General features: G+C 36.8%; 1 protein-coding gene and 2 non-coding genes across 3 annotated transcripts in view; 1 reads left to right on the plus strand and 2 right to left on the minus strand.

Annotated features, from left to right (window-relative positions):
• LOC122658644 (exocyst complex component SEC3A-like) overlaps positions 1-1,224 on the plus strand; it is a 39,856-nt gene extending 38,632 nt beyond the window's left edge. The window contains exon 25 of the mRNA XM_043853687.1: positions 1,011-1,224. Coding sequence (XP_043709622.1) covers positions 1,011-1,121 — 111 coding nt within the window. The 3' untranslated portion in view covers positions 1,122-1,224. The remainder of the gene's footprint in view (positions 1-1,010) is intronic.
• A 5,882-nt stretch (positions 1,225-7,106) lies between these two features.
• Positions 7,107-7,180, minus strand: TRNAI-AAU. Its single transcript has one exon. It is a non-coding gene; the product is annotated as a tRNA-Ile (tRNA).
• Positions 7,181-8,821: 1,641 nt separating this feature from the next.
• TRNAI-AAU lies at positions 8,822-8,895 on the minus strand. The gene has a single exon. It is a non-coding gene; the product is annotated as a tRNA-Ile (tRNA).
• Between the last annotated feature and the right edge of the window lie 6,837 nt (positions 8,896-15,732).

Below are 15,732 nucleotides of genomic sequence, written 5' to 3' on the forward strand. Positions count from 1 at the left end.
AATTTGGGCCTTATAATTGGGCCAATGATAATAAAAATACTTAAAACAGAAGCTCATAACATAAGACATCAAATCAGGCCTTAATGCTGCACTGTGACTGCATTACTGCATCATGCTTAGGATTAGGGAGTTCAAGAATTGAGGGATCTGGTAATGTTCTGGCAGCTTCATCAGTAGAAGCAAAAGCGGGACAAAATCTCAAATTTTAAATCACCGTAAAAAATTCTAAGCAAAATATCCCTGAAACTCTCCTCAATATTCTAACTTTTAAGATTTTTCACTAGTAAATGGCACTTCTAGAGAAGATCTACTTGAACAGGATTTGTCAGTAGGCTCGTACCTCTGTATATCCTTGAATTCTGAATGCAACTCCTAGAGTTTTTTATATTGCGAATCTTGTAGAAGATAATAATGCATGGAGAAACTACCTATTAGTGTGGTTATGCTGGTGTGTATGTCAACCTTATTTCTTATACTTGATTTTGTGACACATTTCCCCTCGAGATTGGAGTTCTGTGTTCAAAATATGAATGAACCACAGTTGAGAAGGTATGGCGTTCAAGACAGAATGGAAAGATCATTGCAGAAACAAAATCACAACCTGACACTCATCTAAACAATGACAGTAGATGCTTAAATCCATGAAATCATCCTGTTTCTTATTTGTAATTTCTGAAGGATCCAGCCCCCCTCCCCTCCCAAAAATAAAAATAAAAATAAACAAAATACAATAAATATTGTTATCGTTTTGTTATTTAATTATTTATTTCTTGGGATATTGGTTGGTGGGTTACAGTATCAATTCTCAGTGTCCTGTTCATGATATTTATATCCATCAATCTGAGAATTCCGCATGAGATTGACTGGTGTGCTATCTACCCAAAACGAGAAGGGAAATTAATCACATGGCTATATCTAAGTCTGGGCGGGGGGGGGGGGGGGGAAAGAAGAAGAGGGAACGTATGTTTTTCATGATCAATGTCTAAAGATTATTTTATTATCTTTGGCAGAAGGAATTTCTGGACAAGTATGATAGCTTTGCACAACTGGTTGCTAAGATTTACCCCAATGAGACAATTCAATCTGTAGCAGAGATGAAAGAGCTTCTTGCTTCTATGTAGAGGGATAAGGTTGGTCTCTTCGAGATGTGTACAGTTTTACAAGATCCTGTCCGAGGGGAAGGGTATGTAGTCTATGTGCTTGCCTTTTTTTTTTTTTTTTTTTTTTTGTAATTCAATTTATTCTTATAGTGAATAGAGTTGTATCAGATGCTCCATAAAAAAAAAAGAGTTGTATCAGATGTCTCTCTTAGCCCCGCCGATAGGAAGAATAAGTACTGTTGTTTATATCATCTTTGGTTTGGGAAATAATTTTCTGTTGTTTCTAAAAGTTGATTTATTGATTCTCTTTTTGTTTTACATTCCATTTGTATTTTGGAGAAGGGTTGAATTATCAACAAGTCTTTCGGTATCAACTTCAAATTTCGTTGCTTTGGGTGCCTGTATAAAGAGTCAGAGCAATCCTTGCGTGCTTTCAGGATTGCCATGATTCTGAAAGCAGCCACGGTCAATAGGGCCATCAAATGGTCCCGTCTGCATGTCAGAAGTTGTAGAATTATGCTATGATCAGCCTAGGATACCAAAATGTGTATAAACTGATAAAGTGAGCACCTACACAGTATTAGTTCAGTTTCTTCAAAGCTTGATGTTAATTTATGAGTTGCATGTGGTAGGCGATGGTAGACATGGTTGATCTTGTTATAAAGAATAGTGGACCCATCTCACAGGTCAAGTTTCAGCCAAATGGGGACAGAAGAATGGTTCAAAGTACTGAAATTTATCCAATATGTAATACTGGAGATTTAGAGGCTTTTTGTGGTAAATTTTCACCACCTTTCGTTTTTGTTGAAATCCAAGTACCATCTTCATTTTTGGCCTTTACACGATCAAGTTTACAAAGGGCTTCCTAAATGGTCTACCATTTTGAGCCACATGGGAAAACGATGTGGCTACTCTGCAAGTTGGATAGAAAGAAAGGAAATGATTTAGATTAGACACATAAAAATATTCTTCCCTGTATTGGTACACATCCCCTTGTCATAATAAGCCCAATTCAGGTCCGATGATGTTTAAAATACCCAAACCTTGTCAACTAGTGTTTGTTTCTTTCGAGGAAAACAATCAAGTGCATGCTCAAACGGAAATGAATCACGTCTCTCTCCCCTCCCTCCCTCCCCTGGTATTCTTTCGGTACTTCAAATGGCTTACAATTACAAGGAACCTATCACAGGATTAGGTCCAGGATGGGCTTATCTGTTTTTGATAGAAGACAAGTTTAAGTTATTTGCTACAGGCTCGATCAAATCTTTTTACAAGTTGGAACCAGAACTATTTTGCATTCGTACAGGGCTAGATCATGCCTTCGGTTTAGAGTTGAAGAAAAAAGAAGTGTGGTGTTCGAATCAGTAGATCTCCAATCTTCTTCCATCTCCATCCACTAATCCTTGGCCGTGGCATCTCTTTCGGTACCTTTTGAATATCAGCCTGTAGTCCAAGACTTGGACTCAAAGTTTAGCATGATAAGGAATCCTTTGTGTTCTGCAATAGTTTCTAATGTGACCATAAAGGCACTAGACTCTAACTCTCTTGTTTATTTCTCCATTTAGTTTATCAATTTTTTTTCTCATCAAAAAAAAAAGAAAAAAGGAACCTCTCAATCTTACGTAACCCTCTTCATACCCCATTCCAACCCCGCCCCATGTGAAGATGGGGATCCTGTGTCTTGGTACACCTAATAAGTGACCTTATTAACCGAGTTAGTTGCACTTTGCCCCGCTGGGACATTTGGATAATTTTTGCATAATTCCTACTTGAAGCCCAACCCAACGTAATTCATATTAAGTTATTAACGCAAAGCTCTTTCTATAAACGATTTAATATTATTTTAAATAGTATCATATAATGGTTCTATATGGGCAGGCAGCACAAGCAGTTGTAATTAGCCACATGGAAGGGTCGTACGGGTGCAATTGGGCCGAGTTGGGCTGGATTTTTCAAACCCCAGTCCAACTCTAGGTCCCCTTAGCTCAACCCAGGTTCTGTCCTACCGGGTTCAACCCAAGACACTGTCAGCCCCTATTTTTGTCATAGGGCTATGCTAGGTCGAATGTATATGATATTATTATTTATAATTGGTGTCAGCCCCTATTTTTGTCATAGGGCTATGCTAGGTCGGGCTAACCCTGTTTATTTTAACCGAATGTATATGATATTATTATTTATAATTATATGCATCCCTTGTTGATAGAGATGTCAATGGATATTCGAAAATCCGTATTCGATTTGCGTTCGTATCCGTTTAGAAGAATCTGAATCCGTCTAAAACTAATCGGATACGAATATGATAATCCCCCTATCCGATCGATTATTATCTGATTCGTTTAGCAATCCAATGGTAATAAAATATCTGAAATATATCTCTGTGTCCATCTATTCTTTTAAGTTATCTTATTTGATTTTGTTATATTCTTTTTATAATTTTATAAATTAAGATAATGTGATTCTTTTTCTATATTTTCTATTGGTTTATATATATTGTTTTATGCAATGTGATACATGGAATCACATATCTATGTGAGAAAATCAAAGACTAAGAAGAGTAGAAGAACGGGCAGTTGTTGAACTCTCAAGTCTCAACCCTAACCCTCATCATGAAAACGGTAATGATGTCTACGGATAGTCGAAAATTCGTATTCAATCCGCATTCATATCCATTTGGGAGAATCCGTATAAAAAAAATCACTATCTAGAAACTATCCGAATCTGTCTGAAAACCGATAGGATACTATCTGAATCTATTTGAATATAAACGGATATGAATATGATAATGCCACTATCCGACCGAATTCGATCCGTTTACATCTCTACCTGTTGATGACACTATTTCTCACATTGTGATCACTGTGGCGTAAGAAATTTACTATGCCACACCAATCACGATTGAAAATGTTGATGTCAAGAATGAAGAAAAGAGAGAGGCTCTACACAAAGAATGGTGTAGAGTTTCCCATTTATGAAGAATATGAGGACGATGAAACAACAAAGAAGTCAAGAGATGAGTTAGACGAATCGATGAGAGATTCTGAGATGCAGGTAACTCTAGGTGATTTATTGGAGATCCAAATGCTGAGGTTCAAACAAGGAGAATGACGATAAATACTTACTCTCTTGTCTTGTTTTGAACCGAAGAGTTGTAGAAGCAAAGTCAAGATGAAAATTTGGTGACGACAATGGAAAAAGAACTAGATAAAAAAATTCAGAAGAAAAGGACTTGGGAACTAATGCCAATACCCACCAACATAAATGTGATTGGAACTAAATTGGGGGGTGGGGGGTATTCGGATCAAGTTAATTGAAGATGAACAGATCGTTAGGAATAAAGCTAGACTCATATGCAAAAGATATGGTCAAGTTGAAGGTATTGACTTTGAGGAAGCTTATGTACCAATGGTCAGATTGGAAGCTATCAAGATTTAAAGTTTAGCATATGAATGTAAAGTCAGCATTCTTGAATGAAACACTTGAGGAAGATGTGTACATTGAACAACCAGATGGATTCCAATTAGGCGATATTCTCAACGAAGTGTGCAAATTGAAGAAAGCTTTGTATGTGCTGAAGCATGTATCAAGGGAATGGTATGCAAGACCTGATAACTATCTTTGTGAGTTGGGATTCAAGAAGGGGATGGTGGATCTGAATATTGCAATCAAATCATTATGGTGGTGTATTTTGATGATATCATATTTGGATCCATAAAGATGAGTTAGGTAGAGATTTTGCTGATAAGATGTAAAAAGTTTTTGAAATGTCTATGATAGGTGAGCTTTCTTATTTTCTTGGTTTGCAAATAAATCAGTTAAAAGGGGGTAGTTTCATCTCGCAAATCAATTATGTAAAAGAAATATTGAAGAGATTCACAATGGGGATTGCAAGTCAGTTAGCACTCCCATGATGATGGTCTGCAAGTTAAGCAAGGGTGATGAATCCCCATAAATTGACCAGTTCATCTCCAAAAGGAAGAAATTTTTGTGAGTTAACTGGTTCACCCCTCTCATTGACGCGATGAGTTCAACCAGCTTGCGATGGATGAGTGGTAAAACTAGAAACGACGGAATTAAAAAAAAAAAGAACAAATTAGAGCTAATTTAAGAGTATTTCCAATACATGGTAAATTGTGATAAAATTGTTTGAGGTGGCATAGGCATGTGCAATGGAGACATTTGATAGTCCAGTATGGAGGTTTACTTTGATTCAAATTGAAGGAGCTACAAAGAGCTAGGGATATGCCCAATATGATGCGATGAGTTCAATAAGATTGAGATGGATAAGTGGTAAAACTAGAAAAGATTAAATAAGGAATGAACAAATTAGATTTACTTTAAGAGTAGTTCTAATGTCAAGACTACTCTTAAAACTATAAGTGTAGCACCCAGAAGGTCTTTGAGTCAAATCATCCCTCCATACTGGTGTGTAGCACCCAAAATGTCTTTGAATCAAATAATCCCTCCATACTGGAATGTAGTGCCCACACTAGACATAGCGGGTGGGGGTTGAATTGACTGCTCCGCCCCCATGAAAGGCGAAAATGACCGCCCACTGATGCTTCTGTTCGAACTCCCATTGGCCTTCATGCACACTGGGCCACACTCCCCATAGGAAACACTTCCCCCAAATCATCCCTCCATACTGGTGTGTAGCACCCAAAATGTCTTTGAATCAAATAATCTCTCCATACTGGAATGTAGCGCCCACACTAGACATAGGGGGTGGGGGTTGAAATGACTGCTCCGCCTACATGAAAGGCGGAAATGACTGCTCCGCCCCCATGAAAGGCGGAAATGACCGCCCACTGATGCTTTTGTTCAAACTCCCATTGGCCTTCATGCACACTGGGCCACACTCCCCATAGGAAACACTTCCCCATAAGAAAATGTCAAACGTAAAAGTGAGAAAAAAGAAAAATATTTTGTTCCATATTGGAGTGTAGCACCCAGAAGGTCTCTGAATCAAATCATCCCTCCATACTGGAGTGTAGCATCCAAACTAGACACAAGGGGGGTGGAAATGACTACCCACCCCCATGAAAGGCGGAAATGATCGCCCACTTGATGCTTCCATTTGTGCTCCCATTACTCCCCATGCACATAGGGGCTACACTAACGTAAAAGTGAGAAAAAACAAATTTTTTTTTTTTTTGGGCTCAAGTAGGTTCGAGACCTTCAACCTTCACGTTATTAGCATATCGCTCTAACCAACTGAGTTAATAGGCCATCAACATGAAAGTTAAAATAAATTTTTTTTGCCCATGTAGATTCGAGACTTTCAAGCTTCGCATTATTAGCATGTCGCTTTAACCAACTGAGTTAATAAGCATCAACAAGAAAGTTAAAATTTGAAAATAATAAAATGTGAAACATAAAAATAAGAAAATGAAAATTTTAAAAATAATAAAATGTGAAACATAAAAGTAAGAAAATGAAGATTTGGAAAATAATAAATCAAATATTATGGCCAATGCAAGTCTCAAACCTGCAACCTTCCCGTTATTAGCACAATGCTCAAACCAACTAAGCTAATAGGCCATCAACATACAATTTAAATTTTGAAAATAATTATCCAACATAAAAATAAGAAAATGATCACCCACCTGATGCTTCCATTCGTGCTCTCATTACTCCCCGTGCACATAGGGGCTGCACTAATGTAAAAGTGAGAAAAAACAATTTTTTTTTGGCCCAAGAAGGTTTGAGACTTGCAACCTTTGCGTTATTAGCATGTCACTCTAACAAACTGAGTTAATAGGCCATCAACATGACAATTAAAACAAATTTTTTTGGCCCATGTAGGCTCGAGACTTTCAACCTTCGAATTATTAGCATGTTGCTCTAACCAACTGGGTTAATAGGCCATCAACATGAAAATTAAAATTTGAAAATAATAAAATGTGAAACATAAAAGTAAGAAAATGAAAATTTTGAAAATAATAAAATGTGAAACATAAAAGTATGAAAATGAAGCTTTGGAAAATAAAATATCAAATATTATTATGGCCCATGCAGGTCTTGAACCTGCGACCTTCGCGTTATTAGCACGACGCTCTAACCAACTGAGCTAATAGGCCATCAACATAAAAATTAAATTTTGAAAATAATTGTGAAACATAAAAGTAAGAAAAGGAAGATTTTGAAAATAATAAAAGGTGAAACATAAAATAAATATTTTGGCGACACTGTAACCAACTAAGCTAATAGGCCATCAACGTGTAAGAAAATGAAGATTTTGAAAATAATAAAAACGAGTATTTTGGTCTATACAGTCTCGAACCTGTGACCTTCGCGTTTTTTTTTTGCCCATGTGGGCTCGAGACTTTCAACCGTCGCATTATTAGCATATTGCTCTAACCAACTGAGTTAATAGGCCATCAACATGAAAATTAAAATTTGAAACTAATAAAACGCGAAACATAAAAGTAAGAAACTGAAAATTTTGAAAATAATAAAATGTGAAACATAAAAGTAAGAAAATGAAGATTTGGAAAATAATAAACTTCACTTTTTTTTGGGCCCATGTAGGCTTGAGACTTTCAACCTTCGCATTATTAGCATGTTGCTCTAACCAATTGAGTTAATCGACCATCAACATGAAAATTAAAATTTGAAAATAATAAAACGTGAAACATGAAAGTAAGAAAATGAAAATTTTGAAAATAATAAAATGTGAAACATAAAAATAAGAAAATGAAGATTTGGAAAATAATAAATTTCGCGTTTTTTTTTGGCCCATGTAGGCTCGAGACTTTCAACCTTCGCATTATTAGCATGTTGTTCTAACCAACTGAGCTAATAGGCCATCAACATGAAATTAAAATTTGAAAATAATAAAGTAAGAAAATGAAGATTTGGAAAATAATAAATCAAATATTATGGCCCACGCAGGTCTCGACCTTTGCGTTGTTAGCACGACGCTCTAACCAACTGAGCTAATAGGTCATCAACATAAAAATTAAAGTTTGAAAATAATTATGAAACATAAAAGTAAGAAAATGAAGATTTTCAAAATAATAAGGGGTGAAACATAAAAAAAATAAATAAATATTTTGGCACGACTTCTCGCACTATTAATATAATAAACCAAATATTATGGCCCATGCAAATCTCGAACTTGCGATTTTCTCGTTATTAGCACGACGCTCTAACCAACTGAGCTAATAGGCCATCAACAAAACAATTAATTTTGAAAATAATTTTGAAGCACAAAAATAAGAAAATGAAGATTTTGAAAATAATAAGTGGTGAAACATAATAAAAAATAAGTAAACATTTTTGCACGACCTTCGCATTATTAGCACGGCTCTCTAACCAACAAGGCTAATAGGCCATCAACATGAAAATTAAAATTTGAAAATAATAAATTATGAAACATAAAAGTGAAAATGAAGATTTTGAAAATATAATAAACCAAATATTATGGCCCATGCAAATCACGCTCTAACCAACTGAGCTAATAGGCCATCAACAAAAAAATTAATTTTGAAAATAATTTTGAAGCATAAAAATAAGAAAATGAAGATTTTGAAAATAATAAGAGGTGAAACATAATAAAAAATAAGTAAACATTTTGGCACGACCTTCGCATTATTAGCACGACGCTCTAACCAACAAGGCTAATAGGCCATCAACATGAAAATTAAAATTTGAAAATAATAAATTATGAAACATAAAAGTGAAAATGAAGATTTTGAAAATAATAAAAATAAAGATTTTGGCCTATGCAGGTCTCGAACCTGCGACCTTCGCGTTATTAGCACGACGCTCTAACCAACTGAGCTAATAGGCCATCTATGAAATATTATCATAAAACATAAAAATCATTTTATGTTTGTTTTTTTCCTAGCCTTATGGTTGAAAAATTATCACCTCAATTTATCTGTCCATCAATTTCTTCAATTCCTCGAATAGAAGGGAGGTGGACCCCACTTGGATAGTGTGTTTGGGCAGGGTGTAGGGTGATCATTTCCACCCCTATTAGATGGAATTGAAGAAATTGAAGGGATAAAGATCCCCTTACGGTCACAGTCCCAAGTCGGAATGAAAGAAACCCGGAAAAACAAATGCTGGGTCACTGGGAGGTCGATGTTGATAATGAATAATTTGGTTCTTCTCTCTGCCTGCTTTATACGATCAAAATAAATGCAGTCAAATACAAATTCCATAACTACTAGCTCTATCTCCTCCAGAGAAGGGCAATGGAGGTTAGATCTCAATTTGTTAAAGGAGAAGAAAAGAATACCACATGACGAAACGCAGAAGTTGAATTGAAACTGACAGGCGGGTCCATATGTATGATACACGTACCAGCAGGATTATGACCAAGAAGCCGCGATATTTATTCCCGTAAGCCAAATTGCTAGTTGCTACTGTCCTCTGGTTTCTTGGGTTTTGTATTTTTTGTAAGGGTTAATTCCAAATGTCCTCTTGAAAATGACCAAACGTATGGTTGTCCTCTTGAATTTTCATTAATTTTACATGCACCTTTGCTTTTCAAATTAAGTATCATTGTAGTCCCTTCCGTTAGACAGAAACGTTATGTTTTAACGTCTGACATTTTTTATATTTGATTAAACCATTCTGCCCTTGATAGAATGGAATAACAAAAATATCCCTACTTCGGAAAAAAAAAAAACACCTGCAACCCATTGAAGGGCGTAAAGGCAGCCTTGGGGAAGATTCTCAGTTTTTCTTGTTTTACAACTGTATCCCCCCGACCCCTTCTTTTTCTCCTTCTCCGCCTGACCATCCCGATCGAGTGCAGCGGCGGCCGGCGAGTTGTCAATCGAGTGTCGTCTCCGTTCTCAAAAATGTATCGACTACTCACCGGCGACTGAAGGGCGTAAATGCAGCCTTGGAGTTTCAGTCTTTTCAGGTACGATTACCTTTTCTGCTTTTCTTCCTTCCATTATTCTCTTTCCCTCTCTGGTAATTTTTTGGAGTCTGGATCTCCAAACAGTTGCCGAATGACCGTGAAATCCGGCCAATTTTGGCCAATGTTTGTTTGTTTGTTACTTGGGGTTTAGGAATCCTTTCTTTGTATGATGGGCCAATGGGAAGAATTGAAGACCACCCATCAGAGTTTCGCTTGTCTGAGCATAACAAGTTCTCCTCTGCTCTAATTGAACGGTTTTTTATGGGGTTTTTTTGTTTCCATTCTCTCATGATTCTTCTTCTTCGACCCATCAGAGTTTTGCTTCTTGTTTGTACTACCCGTTTACAATATACCCTTTTAAAGTTTCAAACCCTAAGAATCCAGAGTACCCAGAATCCCAGATTTTATTTTGGCCTGAAAATCGACCTTTTTTGAGTCTAGTTTTGTGTTTATTTTTTATTTTTCCTTTGGGAAGCATAAGAGAAAAGGATGTTATCTAGATCGTGTGCGAATTTGTTGAATTTGGTCTCTTCAGGGAAGGATTTACCCCATATTGGTCGAACGATGAGTCGACTTCCAAGGGTCATGACTGTTCCTGGGATAATCTCTGATTTTGATGACGATTATGACGACGAGAGTCGGAGTGATTCCGGGGGTTCTGATGTTGTATCCTCTGTTTTTTCAAGAGAGGAGGATTATCGTTGCAAATCAGGTGGTCTTTTGAATGGGACAAAGACGCGCTTGTGTTGCAGCTCAAAGATGTGTTATCCCTGCTGATGTCGAAGTTGTTTATGTTGGTTGTTTGAAGACTCAGATTATGTTGGGCTCCAGCATTGAATCTCCATTTCTAATTTTTTTCTCTTTTTTGTCTGTGTTTGCCAAGAGATTTCAAGAACTCATCTTCCCCAAACCCTAAACGATTTGGGGAAGATGAGTTGCAGGGTTTTTTTTTCCAGGTAAGGTTAATTTGGTCATTTTACCCTATCAAGGGGCAGAATGGTCCATAAGTTTTCAAAAACTAGGATCCATTATGACAACGGTTCTGACTAACGGGAAGGATTATATTAGTACTTAGTTTGAAAAGTAGGGGGCACGTTGCATTAGTGAAAGTTCAAGGGGGCAACCGTACGTTTGGCCATTTTCAGGGGGGCATTTGGAATTAACCCTTTTTGTAAATAGCATGTCTTTGCTTACCCAGAGTGGTTTATAACTTTATGTGTTGGTAGGGAGGTCGTTGTGGCTTATATGGATCCAACTGCCCCGAGTGAATAATAGCAATGGAGGTATACTTTCCTTGTTGATTACAAATAGACGCGAAAACAAATTTTTTTTTAAACCTCAATTGCTGTAAGTGTAAATTGTTGAAAATTTCCGTTCTTAGTCTTCTTGATATTGGGCTAACTATTTACATTTAACTCTGAGGTTTTTTTTGGTTAAATTGGCCTTTAAAGGATGAGGAAGCAGAGGAAAGTTGAATGCATTGCCAAATTTTACTGAACTGTCTCAAACACCTCATGATCTTGATGGTAGTGTCTAGTTCCCATGTAGTTAGTGACAATAGTCTTTCATTCGACCATTAATATAAAATGTGGTTCTTCCACAGGCTTGTAACAGCCACGGCATATACTATGTACCTCTGTATGACACCTTTGGTAGGCCATTTTCCTTCTTTTTCTTTGGGGACAGCCGTTCAGAGATTGGATTTAATCATTTCTATGAAAAAGTCTCAATTGCATTTTTTTTGGCGTCTATCCTAATCTAAGCTACTGAGGGAAGGCTAAGACAAGCCAACAAAATCCTACAATTACCAAGGAGGAAAGGGGTTGGGGGTGCTTTTTTTGGCATAATATGCAAACCAGGAGAGTCGATCCCTTGACCTCTTTGGGGTATGCACTCCAACCGGCATGCCACCAACCAACGGACCAAGCGGTTGTTTGCAATTGTATTTGTTCATGAGAACAAGATTCAAGCTCTATGTTCATCCTTATCATCTATTCCTAACTACTTTAGTTTGATTGCCGCAAGGTTTCAGTTTCTTGATCTCCCAAATGGAAGATATTATGAAAATTCTTTATTCCTGAGAGAGAACCTAAACCAAGCTACTTATGTCTTAACTCCTTGTTCACATGAAACAATTTGAAATTTGTGCAGTTCTCCATGTGATTAACAATATTTCAGTCAGCTTTAATTCAACCCTCAACCCTTTTTTTGTTAGTGAATTTGGTTTTGAAAATAATCTTGGTGACAGTGAATAGGTTACATATACTTTGCTCTTGTCAACTCCAACATTGACACAGAAGGGACATAAAGACCTTCGAAGTGCCTGGGCAAGTAACAAGGGATCTTCCTCTAGTTTACGAGGAAAGATTTCATTTGGAAAGATGTGGCATATTTTGAAGTATTGTCACACTTTAGACTCTGCACTGCTGAGGCTTCATGGCCATAAGGTTCCACATTTTCTTTGAGGCTCTGTACTGGTTGCAAGAAAAAGGGAAGTGAAATTTCTTACTCTATTTAGGAATGACACCTTTTGGATGCAATTTTTATTTTACTGTTCAAATCCAAGGGATTTGGATGCAAAGTAATGTAGACTTTAATAACCAAATTTGGAATGATTTGTAGTGACACAATCATGTTAGGTAATGATAACAAAATTTCCATTTTAGGTTTGAAAAAATTCACTTCCCTTCCCTTTATTTCCCTTGCAATCAGACGGAAAGGTGGGGGTTATCAGCTGCCATTGCACCAAGAATGATACAGTATTTAAAGTTGAGCTTCTCTTGTTAGAAGAGTTAGCGTCTGTTTGTTGTGTTGCTTGCTACGAAAGAGAGCAGCACAGTGTAGACTATGTATTCATTTGATGTTTATCCAGTCTGGTTACAAGGCCCCCCCTACCCCCCTCTTCCTTCTCTCTCTCTCTCTCTCTCTCTCTCACACACACACACACACACACACATGCAGAGTTGCAACCACACAGACGAGCATGTACAAGTATGTGTTTCCTGGTTACAGTTTAGCTTCTAAGATCCAATGTGTTATACATTTGAAGAGAGTCAATTATAAATTATGATCAAATAAAGTTTTTTAATTAATCTGTGTAATCATTTATTTTACTAAAGAAATCAGGGGCAGATTGGTGAACAGAATACGGTCCATCCCTAATAAAGTAGAGCAAGTTCTCCCTTCTTTTGCTTGAAGGTAGTGTCATTGAATTCCTTTCAAAGCCCCATAGGTTATAAAAAATGATCTATCACTGCTTTAGGTGATTGTTCTCTTCAATACTCTTTCAGTACTAGAAAACTGCATGATCTCAAATGGAATGAATGTGTATAATATTCGCTAGGTGATGGATAGTAACTGTTTGTGCAGATGCTAAGGTGCCTCTCAAAATGCAGTTCGCATCTAAAAAGTATGTCAACTTGCAACTTTCTTTTCGAAATCCAAATGATTTAGAATTTGAAGTAGTTTTCAATGTCCTTCATTCAGCCCTTGTCAGTTTTGGGAAGATTACAGATGGACAAAGAAGGAAGCTGAACAAGTCGGGGTGTCCTTCTTATCTTGGGAAGAATTTGCCATACTTGTTAATTGCTTGATATATCATATTTATATTTCAAACTTTTGTGTTTATTGTCTTTGTACTTTCAGTATTGATTCTGTCGGTTTACCAGATATTTTGGAGCTCAAATTCTATATCTTGTTACAATGTCTGCATCAACCCTAGTTTACATTATTTTTTCTCCCTTTTTTTGCAGGGAAGTATGGACTGTAAACTTCCTCCAACAAAAAAGGGTGATATATTGACAATAGTGTAGTGGAACAACCGGAAACCCTAAAGGTGTTCTTTTGACTAATGAAGCTATCATGGTACAAGTGTTGTCTATTGATCCAGCTGCTTTTGTAGAGACAGATGAAGAGGTAAATTAACTAACTCTGGATTTTTCAAATTACAGTGTTTTATCTCTTAGTGTCCTTAGAACTGATAACGATTCTCAGATCCCAAAATCAAAAAGGTTCCGTGTTTCTTCTGACGTTTCCCTGTTTAATTAAAATAGCTTTTTACTAACCACTAAAGATTTTGCTCTGTTCCCAATATTCTTAACTGAATTTGTCATTTATGTAAAATAAGAATATGCACCTGTTTAGAAATGGAGAGATCATTATTATTATTATCTTTTACATGTACACATCAGCATGTATATCCAATGTGCTCATCTCATGCAAGTCAAGTCAACTTTTCGAAAATAATATCTATGAGATGAGATTCATACCATGCTTGTTGAACTGGATATCCTATATAACATAGTTGTCAAGGCTTCACCTAGATGATGCCTTAGTGGTCCAAGCGCCGTGACAACTATGGTTGCCTTGCGTACAGGCCCCCTCCAACGCCTTGGGTCGCGTAGACACCAGGACAGCTATCGTATATGGTCATTGGGGCTACATTGTCTATGGATAGCAGCATATAATTCCAAGTTATTTAACAAGGACATGGACAAAGGTGACCCATGTCCACCACAGTATGTGCTGCATAAATTGTGTAGACTTTATTCATAAATCATTTCAGTCTCGGATGCTGTAGAAATTTAGGTGTTAAGTGTTATGGTTACAAAGATTCCAGTATAATGTATATCCACGCATACCCTAGGAACAATCATGTACTTCATTTATTGAGAGCTGAACAATCCTACATTCAACAATCATGCTGAACCTGCTTATGGCTAGCTTTGGGGCTCAAAAGCTTTCCTTTCAGCAACAAATTATTTAAGGGGTGGGAATTGGATTGATATGTAATAATGTAAGAGTGGCGAAGATATTTTATGGCTTTATAAAAGTTATAGATAGACGGTTAAAGTTGGACGGATGAAGTGGAGAGGTGCGTCCGGAGTGCTGTGTGACCGTCGTATTCCTTTAAAGCTTGAAGGAAAGTTCTATAGGACTGTTGTACGACTGCCTATGATGTATGGGGCAGAATGCTGGGTAGTTAAGAAGTGTCATATTGTATGGGTTTTGGTTCCTATATGATCTATCACAAGGAACCCATCATATTTTCCAGTGGCACGGAAGCGCGACCTTGGGACAAGGATAATTTCTACACTTGACGTTTAGCATGTAATCCTCTAGTATATGGTAAATTTTTCCAGTTGGACACTACTCTAGTGGAAAATGTATCTATAGTTTAGCCCTAGGAAGTGAAATTTCATGAGCCGAGTGTACAGTGGTGGGACATTATTGCTGTTACTTCCTCTGTTTTATGCTTCTAATGATGTTTATACTGACATTGTTTGCAGGACTGTATTGATCAACACTATTATGAAACCAAGGGAACACAAAATGACTTCTGTCTTTGTCTACTACACAGATCTGTATACACACTACTGGCATGCTTTTGGAGTATCCATCAAGAAATTCTTTTTTAAGGTCCAGTTTATACTTGTTTGGCGAACATTATAGATGTGAAAGCAAAGATGTATTATGGTACTACCTAGTGCTGCTTCGGATGGTCATCTATTTTTATCGTCATGGAAAAGTTAATTCTTTCCATTTTTGTTTTTTTGTTACTTCAAATTTCTTATGAAGCTATGATAAATTAATATGTTGTTTTCCAACACATGAAAAGGATGGGTCGTCACATAAAGAAGAAAAACCAGTCTTTAGTCTCACAAAGCTAACTGATATTCTTTACCATGGATTTATCGTGGGAAAGTCTTGATTATGGAAAATGACAGTGTGAAAGAGGGAACAACATAATAC

This window comes from Telopea speciosissima, chromosome 4 (genome assembly GCF_018873765.1).
Source record: "Telopea speciosissima isolate NSW1024214 ecotype Mountain lineage chromosome 4, Tspe_v1, whole genome shotgun sequence".
Lineage (NCBI taxonomy): Eukaryota > Viridiplantae > Streptophyta > Magnoliopsida > Proteales > Proteaceae > Telopea > Telopea speciosissima.